Source organism: Tupaia chinensis, unplaced genomic scaffold, assembly GCF_000334495.1.
Source record: "Tupaia chinensis unplaced genomic scaffold, TupChi_1.0 Scaffold000063_1, whole genome shotgun sequence".
NCBI classification, from domain to species: Eukaryota; Metazoa; Chordata; class Mammalia; order Scandentia; family Tupaiidae; genus Tupaia; species Tupaia belangeri.
The window spans coordinates 690,290-702,516 of NW_006159521.1; the positions used below are offsets into that span (position 1 = coordinate 690,290).

General features: G+C 53.9%; 1 protein-coding gene across 1 annotated transcript in view; it reads left to right on the forward strand.

Annotated features, from left to right (window-relative positions):
* Positions 1-12,227, forward strand: part of RBPMS2 (RNA binding protein, mRNA processing factor 2) — a 33,506-nt gene that overhangs the window by 9,757 nt on the left and 11,522 nt on the right. Inside the window, exons 2-3 of the mRNA XM_006141726.3 lie at positions 11,460-11,537; positions 12,070-12,108. Coding sequence (XP_006141788.1) covers positions 11,460-11,537; positions 12,070-12,108 — 117 coding nt within the window. The remainder of the gene's footprint in view (positions 1-11,459; positions 11,538-12,069; positions 12,109-12,227) is intronic.

Consider the following 12,227-nt stretch of genomic DNA (forward strand, 5'->3'; position numbering starts at 1 on the left):
GAGCGGTTCCCTGGACCCCTGGGCCCTGGTTTCCTCGGTCTAAAAATAAGGCTCCTTCCAGCTCCGATAGTCTGTATTTGGGCTGCTGCTGAGGGCTGGGAGCTGGGGAAGGATGTGGGAGGGGCTTACAAGAGGCTTGTTTTCCCTTTTTGGATTTCCCTCCTGTCCCCACCCCCTCCCTAAGTGGCTTTTTCCATCCACGTGACACCAGGGGAGCCCACACTGAGTAGGAGTAGGGGGCACTTGGGTAAGGGCCTTCCTCCAGTACTTTGATGGGGGAGACAGTTGAAGCAGTTTTCCTTTCCAGGTGGAAATCTAAAAAGTCATTTTGTCTTTTTTTGTAGGATGTTTCTGTCACTCCCAGTAAACTTTTCCTTGCTGCGACTCCTCTCTAAATCCAGCCCTGTGGGGCAGGGCTTCAGGGAAGTCCAGCATTGTGGAGGGCAGACTGTGGCCTAGGGGTTGGTGGGATGTCTGGGTAGGGGCAGCCTTGAGGATTTCCTGCCCCTGGGCCCTGGAGCCTGGGGTCTGGCTCTGGGACTCTGAGGCTGGGGGGAGGGGGGGTTGCCAAATAAGGGTAAGAGGGGCTTAATACCTGCCTTACCACCATTTTTAAAGGAACGTTTGCCTTTTGCATCTCTAATGAAAGCCCGCACTACTGTGGATGGAGCGGGGCCTCTCAGCCACAGTAACTGAGAAGTTGAGTGGTCGAGGCCCAGAGTGTGAGAGGGTCTTTTGTGTCAAAAGGGTGGGGGAGGGTTAGAGGCTTCTGCATCTCTGTCCCTCCCCTAGCAGAGGAGGAGACACCTGCTGGGCTTGGGGCAGTCTCCACCGGAGGGCTGCCCTCTTTCAGGCAGCCTGCCCCATGCTCCTGCAGGACCCTGTGAAGCTGGGCCCTGCCGAGCCCTGGGTTGGGGGAGACCAGGGCACTGGCCTTGCTTTGGGGCAGCCAGATAACAGGTCCACCCCCCCACCCCGGGGTGTCCAGGGCCAGGAGGGCCGCCTTGGCTGCTGGAAAGGCTGAGCCCTGCATGAGGCCTTTCCCATCCTAGCCCGAGTTCAGACTTAGGCTGGCACCTGGTGTCGCGGTCACCTCGTTCCTGAGGCTTATTTAATTTCAGCTTTTCGGAAGGACTTTGGACGCACCTCAGTCTGTCTTCAGTAAAACATAGCCGTGAGTGGGTTTAGAGCCCTTCTCTGTCCTGTCTCTGGAGTGAGCCCTTACCTCTAGGCTGGAGGGGGCTCTGGGTGAGGGAGAAGGAGAACCAGATGTCGCCTCCTGAAGGAGAGGGCTGGCTGGCTGGGAGCCTGGTCCTGCCAGGGCTTAGGCAGTCACCACCTAGGGCACGCAGGAACAAGGCTGAGGATGGAGGCCCTCCCCTGGGGACCCTGCTGACTTTGACCTCGGGCACTGGCCATGTGACTGAAGGGTATCAGGTTGTCGGGAACCCCGAGGCACTTAGGCTGGAGAAAGGAGCCCAGAGCACCCAGGCCCTGCTTCCTGACGGGGTCAGGCTCACAAACACCTGACACAGACTGGAGAACCCCAGGAACTCCTGCCAACAAGCGCTAGCCTGCAGTGTCGACCTAGCTGATGGGCTGGGCCTCTCCCTCCATCTTCCTTCCCAGAAGAGCCCAGAGCCTTGCTGGCCAGGGAACAGCTATGCCCAAAGCGGGTCTGTCCTCTAGACTGTCATGCCACTGGCTGGGCCTCTGGCCACGCGGGGTCTGCTCCTGACCATCGTGACGGTCACAGCGTGTCCGTTAAAATCACACAGTCCTGGGCTAAGCTGAACCTGGTGCTTCGGCAGGTTCCACCAGAAAGGTTGCTCCTCGGTGTGGGTCCCCGAGCCCCCAGCACCCCTGCACCTCCTACAGACTCGCCTTCAGCTGTGCTAAAGGTCACCACCATGGTCTCAGCACTGTCTCGTCTTTGCCCTCAAGATGGCCTTTTTATCTATGTTTTATATTTCTCAAGTGAATGTGCTGCTTATTTAATGTTCAGACTTCATTAAGACACGTACAATACGACACTTTACCGGGAGTTTAACCCTACCTAGGTTACGGTCAACTGCTGGGGCTTAGGGTTCAGTTCACGCTTAGCCCTAGGTAAGGGATTTGTTTTTGTTTTTGTTTGTTTGTTTGTTTTTAGAGAGAATTTTGCTATAGGGCGCGTACTCTTGCCAGAAAGACAGAGAGAGAAAGAGAGACAGAAAACAAGAAATCACCCCCCAGGGGGGATGGTCACACCGCAATCCCTTCTCCTCCATTCTCCTCTCGGGATCTTGGGCACACACGCACACGCGCCCGGTGTGAGTTTTAAGCCACCGGGTCCAGGACTTGGACCATGGTCGGCTACATGGGAGTTCAGTGACATAGCCGTTACACTAACTGCTAGTCCCTTAAGGATTTTGTTAAACGCAATACCAAATAGAACATGTCCAAGTGTTTTCTAAAACAATTTTCGAGGCCTTTTCATTCAGGCTAATAACACAATAAAGGCAGATATGCGAGTTTAACGTGACTGGTTTTTATATAGCACGTTTCTCTTTTAGTCTACAGGTGTATTAAGTGATAGCATGTCATGTAATTATTTCTGCAATAGCTAGTAGATACGTTTCTAAGAAAGATTTTTTTAATGAATTATTTTATTTAACTTTATTTATCCATTCATCTGTCATTTAACCAGAGAGGGACAGAGTGAGTGAGAGAACGTGAGGAAGCATGTCTCCAGATCCGGGACTTGAACTGTAGTCAGCCATGTGGGAGTCCAGCGAGCTCAACCACCACGCCACCTGCCAGTCCCTCTAAGAAAGATTTTACAGACCCAGTTTTCATACCTGCCCCAACAGGCGTAACTCTAAAGAGGATAAAGCTGGGGGCCAGCAGGTGGTGTGGTAAAGTGCTGGACCTCCCACATGGCCGGCCACAGTTCAAGTCCCAACCTGGTGCACACACGTGCGTGCTCTCTGGTGTGCACATGTGCCCGATAGCAAACTTTAAAATAATAGGGGCTGGCAGGTGGCATGGTGGGTAAGGTGCTGCACTCTCACAAGACCAGCCGCAGTTCCAGATCTGGACCTTCAAGCCGCGTGTGTACATGTGTGCCCAGTATACTGAGGGGGGAATGGAGGAGACAGAATTGCCACTGGCATAGTCCTCACCCCCAGGGGATGACTTCTCGCCTTTTGTCTCTCTGTCTCTCGGTTTTTAAGGCGAGTACGTGTGCCCTATATCAAAACTTTCTCGGGTTGGTGGGGACAGCAGGTGGCGTGGTGGTTAAAGCACTGGACTCCCACATGGCTGACTGCGGTTTGAGTCTTGGACCTGGTGCTTGCTTTCTCACTTTCCCTTTCTCTCTCTCTCTCTCTTCTCTCTCTCTCTCTTCTCTCTCTCTCTGTCTCACTCTGGTCAAATTAACAAATAATAATAAATGAAATTAAATAAATAAATAATTTTAAAAATCTCTCAAAAATTAATAGATTAAATATGTTTTTTGAGAGGTTTTTGCTATAGGGCACATGCACTTGCTAGACAGAGAGAGAAAGAGAGACAGAAAGTGAGAAATCACCCCCGGGGGAGGTGGCCACGCCGCAATCCCTTCTCCATTCTCCTCTTGGGATCTTGGGCACGCACACACACACACACACACACGGCATGAATTTTAAGCCACCGGGTCCAGGACATGAACCATGGTCGACTACATGGGAGTCCAGCGACATAGCCATTACGCTAACTGCTGGTCCCAGGTTAAAAAATTTTTAAAGAATTATTTAACTTTATTTATTTATTTTAATTTGAGCAGAGAGGGGAGAGAGAGCAAGAGAAAATAAGGGGACCAGCAGTTGGCATAATGGCTACATTGCTGGACTCCCATATAGCTGACCACAGTTCGAGTCCCAGACCTGGTGGCTTAAACTCATGTCAGGTGCGTGTGCGTGCGTGCCCAAGATCCTGAGAGGAGAATGGAGGAGAAGGGATTGCGGCGTGACCATCCCCCCTGGGGGGTGATTTCTCGCTTTCTGTCTCTATGTCTCTCTCTATCTGTCTGGCGAGCGCAGGCACCCTATAGCAAAAACCTCTCCAAAAAAAAAAAAAAAAACTGTCTCATCTCAGAATGAAGGAGAATGACCATTTTAGAAGGATCACGGTCAGGGCTGGCAGGTGGTATGGGTGGTTAAGGTGTTGGACTCTCTCCCACATGAACACCACAGTTTGAGTCCCAGACCTGGCAGCTTGAAAATCACACTGGGCATGTGTTCGTGCATGCCCCAAGTCCCAGGAGAACAGAGAAGGGATTGTGGCATCACCGTCCCCCTAGGGAGTGATTTCTCACTCTCCTTCTCTGTCTGTCTCTCTGGTGAATGCATGTGCCCTGTAGCAAAAAACAAAAAAAGGTCGTGGTTGCTCTTCACATTTGATGGCAGGAAGACGCTGACCCCTTAGTCTTAGGTTACTTCTGCAGAGGTGCGAGTTTACAGAGAGGGGGACCTGAGTGAGTGAGTTTGGCGCCTTCTAGCAGCCTGGGGATCGCATGGACACCCTTCGTTCCTCCAAAAACTTCAGCAGGTTTTTCGTGTTGAATTCTTGCAGTGCACTTGTGGAGCAGCAGGATGTGGGATCCTTGGTGGTTCTTCTTGACATCAACCAGCTGTTGGTGCCTGAGTCCTCGTCTGCACTCGGCCTCTGTCCTGATGTCAGGCTCTGTTGCCCTGAGACTGGGACCCAAACGGGCCTGGGAGGAGTGCCCCCAGTGGCACCGGGAACCCAAGACACAGGAGAGCTGGCCAGGCCCTGGGGGAGTCTCTGTGTGTCTGTGCCTGCTGAGCCCCCGCTTGCTTTGTCACCCTGTTCTGAGTCTGTTTCCTCATCTGTAAAATGAGGGGGTTGAATTAGTGGGTCTCTCTGGTGTCTACACCATGGGGGAAGAGGAAAATGGCAGGATCCAGTGGCCGCCTAAGGTCACCCCTCTCTCGTTCTCAGCTGCAGACTGATCTGGACCCCGACGCCCTTGCTGGCCAGCCTTAATGAATGCTTCCTGGCCCCCGTGAGGGGAGGTCCTAGTGCAGGCCTGTGATTGCAGGAGCGTAGAATAGGGTGAGCTCTGTCTTGAAGGTGGATGATATCTGAATTATGTAGATAAAGAAACATTTGAGGGCCAGTGGGTTGCGTGGTGGTTAAGGCACTGGACTCCCACATGGCCAAGTGCAGTTCAAGTCCTGGACACGGTGGTTTGAAAATCACACCGGGAGCATGTGTGTACAGGCCCAAGATTGGAGGGAAGTGCAGTAGGAGGGATTGTGGCATGGCCCTCCCGCTGGGGTGAGATTGTCATTCACTTTCCCTTTCGGTGTCTGTCTCTGCACTTGCCAGAGTGCATGTACTCTATGGTAGAAACCTTTTCTTTTAAAATTGAGGAGAGGGAGAAAGAAAAAGAGAAGAAACAGATTCGGGACGCTGCAGTGACTTCCCTGGGCCAGGCATAAAACAGGGATGCAGAATCTAGCTAACTAAGGCCTGTTCATTTAAGCTCATGGCAGGCCCCAAGCCAGGTGGTTAAGGCACCCAGATCCTACATGACTGACTGGTTCGAATCCTGGCACCTGCAGCTTGACAATGCGGGGAAAGGGGGCTGGGTGCATGCCTCAGATCCCAACAGGATGGAGAAATGGAGAAGGGGTTGTAGTGACCATGCCCCATTGGAGCATGCCCCATCTCTGTCTCTCTGGCAGTTAAAAAGGGGGGAAAACATCATCCTGTGTAGTTAAAAGTCCTTCCTGTCCCAGTGCCATCCTGCCCAGCCGGGGCGTGTCTGACCTATAGCTGTGAGCTGCTGCTTTGGAGGGGCTAAAGTGTGTGAGGACCATGAGTTTCAGAAGCCGAGGCCTGGCTACAGGCACTATTGGAGGTAGAGAGGTTTTGTTTGTGTTTGTTTGTTTTTTAAACATACATTTATTGATTGATTGAGATTTTTTAAAAAGAATTATTTATTTAACTTTTTATTTATTCATTTATCTTAACTTGACCAGAGAGAGGCAGAGAGAGAAAAAGTAAGAAAGCAAGCCACCAGGTCCAGGACTCAATCAATCGCAGTCAGCCATGTGGGAGTGTCCAGCGCCTTAATCACCATGCCACCTGCTGGTCCCTTGATTGAGATTTTCAAGGCACTTGGTCCAGGACTTGAACCACAGTTGCCGTGCGGGAATCTCCCACGCCTCCTGCTGGCCTGGGAGGTAGAGAGAGGAACTTTGCGATTTGGCTCCTCTGGGTTTTCTGTAGTCAGTGAGGGAGCAAGCTCAGACTGGTGCTGACCATATAAGGCAAGGGGCCCCAGGGCACCAGGAGACAGGCTGGAAGGCACAGGCCTAGGCAGCGCAGGTGCGCCTTCAGGTGGGGCTTGACTGTCGCCAGGGCCCTTGGATGGAAGGAGGGCAGGCAGGGCCCTGGCACCCCTTCTCCTCCCTGTGAGCAGCCCACCGTTTGTCGTGCTCCTGTTCCCCACCCCCAACTGGCCAGGTCCCTGTTCCTGCCCTCGTCATGATGGCTTTGCTGTCATTGTACCCAGGCGCCGTTGGGGAGGCGCGGCCGCCGAGCACATGTGCGGCCATGCTTTGCCCACCGTGGGGCTGAGGCTCCCTGGGCGCCATACTGTCCCCACAGCCAGGTGGGGTGCCCGCGGCACAGATGGCAGCCAGGGTGCAGCGTCGTCCGGCTCTGGTGCTCGGTGGACCGTGTTGCATGTCCTCGACACGTGACCCAGTCTTTCTGGATCTGTTTCCCTGTCTGTAGGAGGAGGGTGGTGGGGCAGCACCAAGTGAGGACAGGGGCATGTTCGTGTCAGACTGCAGGTGACTCCCAGGCTTTGCTCCACGAGCCTGCGGCCTGGCAGGAAGGGACCCATCTCCAACTCCAAAACTGCCGTGACCTCGGCTTATGTCTGAGAGACGGCCTGGGAGGTGGGGGCCATTAGTCTTAGGCATGTTTGAACATAGAGAGGTGGGAACCCCAACTCCGAGCTGGAGCTGAGGGAGAGCCCCTCTACTCATCCCCCACCCCACCCAGGCAGGAAACGCTGTCCTGAGAGTGTGCTATTTAAGGGGCCTCTGGGGACATCTGGCCAGAAAGGAACCATTTGAAGGAGGGTTTAAAATTAGCCCGGGTGCAATGGGCCGCCCCTGGGGAGAACTGAGGCAGAGGTTTCTATGGGGCGGCTCAGGCTCTGGGTCTGACCCAGACCTTGTCCTGCCATCCCATGGAAGAGGGAGAGTGGGAGTGGTTCTGGCCCAGCTGCTGTGACTCGGGCCCTGGGGGCTGCTGCCAGATGCTGGAACCATGTTGGGAGGCCCTGGGTTCAGTTCCTGGGTCAGCCCGAACATGCTGGCTGCTGAGAAGCTGGAGAGGGGTTGCAGCAGGACCGACCCTGTAGGGGGTTCCCCACTCTTCTCCCTCAGTATAGACAAAGGAAGGGAGGGGGGAGGACGGAGGACGGGCAGGGAACAGTGCAGCCTGCTCGCAGGGCCCTGGGAGTGGGGCGGGGCTCACCCTGAGCCAACCTGAGCAGGGCTGGGTGCCTGCCAGGGCCCCGTGTACTTTCCTGGTGCCCTGAAGCAGGTGTCAACTCCGGCAGTGGGGTGTGCAGGAGGGAAATCTGAGTTTGAGGCCCAGTGGCTGTCTCCAAAGAAACTGTGTGACTTGTACAAGTCACTTTTGTCTGGAGATTTACATGGAAGAGTCAAGCCCTGAGGTCAGAGGGCAGAGGGGCCTGTGGGGGCTTGGGTTTGGAGGTTAGTGCCCTCCACTGTCCAGGAGCTGCTGCGAACAGGGCAGACCTTGAGCTGTGTCTGCGGAGAGTGGAGCTTCCAAGACCGAGACAGAGAGGCCTGCACCTCCGCCCGGGAGCAGCGGCTGGGGAGATGGCGTGTCCTCCGCGGCCAGAGTTCTGCTGGGCATGTTTGTCCTGACCCTGGGTGCGTGGCACTCTTGTGTGGGTGAGGGTGTGACACGGGCTACTAGCTGCTATCAGGGTGGTCTCCTCTGACGTCTGGCTCTGTTGAGATCTCTGTGTTGGGAGTGACTTGGCGAGGTTCTGCTCTGGGTTTCAGCAGGCTGGCACCGAGTGCAGAGCAAGGTGGTTGTGGCCTCTGAAGGAGGGAAGTGGCCACTGTGGGGCCGCTAACTGCTCAGGAGTGGCCACGGGGCCAACGCTGTAGCGCTGAGCTGGATACCACTCTGCCAACCAGGTTCAGATCCTGGCCCTGGCAGCCTGGGGAGACAGACCGGGAGTGTGGCCTGACCATGCCTCTCCAGCAAGAGCACAGCCCCCTGGCAATTTCAAAAGAAGAAAAAAAGAGGGCAGGTAGTATAGTGGTTATGGCACTGGATCCCCACATGACCGACCACGGTTCGAGTCCTGGACCCAACAGCTTGAAACTCAGCCCAGGCATGTGTGTGTGCAAAGCCAAAATCCGAAGAGGAGAATGAAGAAGGGATTGTGGTGTGACCATCCACCCTGGGGGGTGATTTCTCTCTCTCTTTCCAACTAGTGCACATGTCCTATAGCAAAAACCTCTCCCCCCTCAAAAAAATAAGAAAGAAAGAAAACTAGGACCAGCAGGAGGCATGGTGGTTAAAGCCCTGGATCCCACATGACTAACTGCGGTTCTTGTCCCAGACCCAACAACTTAAAAACGCGTGCCAGGCACGTGTGCGTGCGTGTCCCAGATCCCAAGAGGAGAGCAGAAGAGAAGGGATTGCGGCGTGGCCATCTCCCCTGGGAGGTGATTTCTCGTTTCTTCTCTCTCTCTCTCTCTCTCTCTGCCTGTCTCTTTCTGGTAAATACGAGCCCTATAGCAAAAACTAAAACAAAGGGCCAGCAGGTGGCGTGGTGGTTAAGGCGCTGGACTCCCATATAGCTGACTGCGGTTCAAGTCTTGGACTTGATGGTTTTCTTGTTTTTTCTGGAGAGGTTTTTGCTACAGGGCACATGCGCTTAGAAAGACAGAGAGAGACAGAGAGACAGAAAGAGAGAAATCACCCCCTAGTGGGGATAGCCATGCTGCAATCCCTTCTCCTTCATTATCCTCTTGGGATCTTGGGCACGCATGCACACACACGCACCCACCGTCAGTTTAAGCCACCGGGTCCAGGACTTGAACCACGGTCAACTACATGGGAGTCCAGTGACATAGCCATTACACTAACTGCTGGTCCCTGGACTTGATGGCTTTCTTCCCCTCTCTCTCTCTCTTTTTCTCTCTCTCTGGTAAGCATGCATGCCCTGTAGGAAATTGATGATAATAATAATAATAACAACAATTAATAAAAATTAAATAAAAATTTTATCAATAACTATTATTACTATTTTAAAATAATTATTTAATTTTATTTATTCATCCATTTATTTTAATTTGACCAGAAAGAGTCTAAAAGGGAGAGACAGAGAGAAAGGAAGAAAGCAAGCCACCAGGTCTGGGACTTGAACCATGGTCGGCCATGTGGGAGTGTCCAGCCCCTTAACCACCACACCACCTGCTGGCCCCCCATGATTGTTATTACTTTTTAATTTGACCTGAATGAGAGAGAAGGAAAGTGAGAAAGCAAGCCGCCAGGACTGGTACTCAAACTGTAGCTGACTGTGTAAGAGTCCAGTGCCTTAACCAGCGTGCCACCTGCTGACCCCCCCCCATAGTTCTTTAGAAGAAAGGTGGCTGTGTGCTGGGTGAAATGTGAACCTGTCCTCATCTGCAGTGACAGGTTGTGAAGACCTGCGCTTGGCTCCGCAGTACGAGAAGTGGCACCATGTGAGGTGGTGCCACTTGTCCTCGTCCTTGGGGAGCACGGTTTTATGTGTTTTAATGTGTGAGCTGTGGAGCTCTCCCCTCTCATCACTGGGGTCTGCTCCTTTCACACCGGGTGCCCGCAGCTTTTTAGTAGCTGCAGTAATCCGGGAAGTGGTTCTGGCCCACCCTCTCGGGGCCCTCACCTGCTGTGCAGGTCGGGTGTGACTGCAGCCACATGCCGGACACCTGGTGTTCACAGCTTATAGCTGTGTTGAGGGCAAGGCTCGTGACTTACAGCGTCGCCTGGCTCACGGGAAACAGGCAGGATCCTATTCATTCTTCCAAACCCAGACTCGGAGCTCAGAAGAGCTAAGCGAGTGTTGGAAGGCAGCATGTGAGGCAGCACGGACTGGATTCCCAGTTCAGTGAGCGTTCAGAACCGGCCCTTGCTAGGAACTGGGCCTCGAAGCAAGATCATAACTAGGCCCCGTCACTGAAGAGCCAGCATCAGTGTGAGGAGCAGCAGGAAACGGACAAGGAATTCTGGCTCTCTGTCGAAATCGCTGCAGGACAGTGTGGCATGGAATTTCTCTTCCACGTGCACTTGGCCCTTCACACCCACAGGTTCTGCACCTGCAGCTTCTACCAGCTGTCCCAGGGAAAGTGGGCTGCATTTATACTGAACATGTGTGGGCTTTTTAAAAAAAATTAAATAATTGTTTTATTTAACTTTATTATTTTGACCAGAGAGGGACAGAGTCCTAAGAGAGAGAGAAAGAGCGGGAAAGTGAGAAAGCAAGACACCAGGTCCAGGACTCAAACCATGGTTGGCCATGTGGGAGTCCAGTGCCTCAACCACCGTGCCGCCTGCCAGCCCCTTATTTTAGGTTTTTGCCATAGGGCGCATGCGCTTGCTGGAGAGAGACAGAGAGGGGAGGTGAGAAACTATCCTCTGTGGTGGCCACACCACAATCCTTTCTCCTCCATTACCCTCCTGGAATTTTGAGCATGCACACATACATACCCGGCATGATTCTCAAGCCATAGGGTCCAAGGCACAGACCACGACTGGCCAGGTGGGAGTCCAGCATCCTAACCACCATGTCCCCTGCTGGCCCTGGGTTAAAGTGTACGGGGAGCTCAGCGTCAGCTGTGTGCGGTACTGCACCTGCTGTGCAGGGGGCTTGAGCATCAAGGATTTGGGGATTGAAGGTTCGTCTTTGCTTCTAGAGGCAGAGCCCCTCCACCGGGAGTCCATGGGTCTCTTCTGGAAATACACGTTCATTTTGCACGTGCATTTTTTTGGGTTAAGACATCGTGTCTTTCTTCCAAATCTCAGGCATCTCTGATCTAAGAAAGGACTTGATTGGTGCTGGCTAAGCCTGACTTTCTCCTTGCCTGTTTGCCAGCTGTCTGCAAAGAAGCAAGCAGGTTCTCGCAGAATGCAGAACGGCCCCTCCAGGATGAGCCCAGAGAAGGGGAGGGGTACAGAAAAGGCTTTGATGAAAGCTCAGTGCTGGGAAGTGGGGTGTCAAAGTGCCTCTGTGTCTAAAGGAGGCCCTGGAAGTACTGGGTTCCTCCGTAAGCTCTGGAGGGTTCCAGTTCCCGACGTAAAGGAAGAGCCCTCGCCCCACCGTTCCTACCCAGCCTGGCCCTGAGCACTGTGGTCTCTGTCCCCAGGTCCGGACTCTGTTTGTCAGCGGCCTCCCTGTGGACATCAAACCCCGAGAACTCTACCTACTCTTCCGGCCATTCAAGGTGAGTGAGGCCCAGACGTCCACAGGGCAGAACCTTGGACTCGGGGCAGCAGCAGGAGTGAGTCTGTGCTATGGGTGGGCGGCAGGAAGGTGCAGGGCCATGTGGCAGGCGATTGCAGACCCACCTCTGCCCTCGTCCCTGCAAATGTACATGCTGCCCTCTGCCCCCTGCTCAGCTCTTCGGAGCCTCTGTTCCCATGTCTGTAAGGCGGAGACGATAAAGAATCAGAATAGGCTATGCCGTGTGAGGAACCTTTGAGCGTCAGTGTAGCATTTTCAGTCTGTGGGGTCTGTGCTCCCAGATTCCGAGTTAGTGGAGCACGCGGGGTTTTACGCATGAGATGCTGAACCCTGCCGCCTGCCCCGTGCTGCCATGTGACTCGGGGCATGAGGCGGCGGGACTTGGCCTGGGGGTCGGAGTGGGTTGCCTCTAGGGGGAGGGTGGTCCAGGGAAGGAGGGGGCTGTGGGGGAAGCCGGGCTGGGTGGGCACGAAAGCTCTGGCCTTCCCACTAATGGCCACCTCTCTCCGCAGGGGTACGAAGGCTCCCTGATCAAGCTCACCTCTAGACAGGTAATCCTTCTGCCGGGTGTCTCTTTCCCAGCTCAGACTGCTGTTCGGTTTGGAACCGAAGTCCACTGCCTTTCCCTGGTCTGGAGGCTGGTGGCAGCCGAGCCCCTCTCTCACCAGCT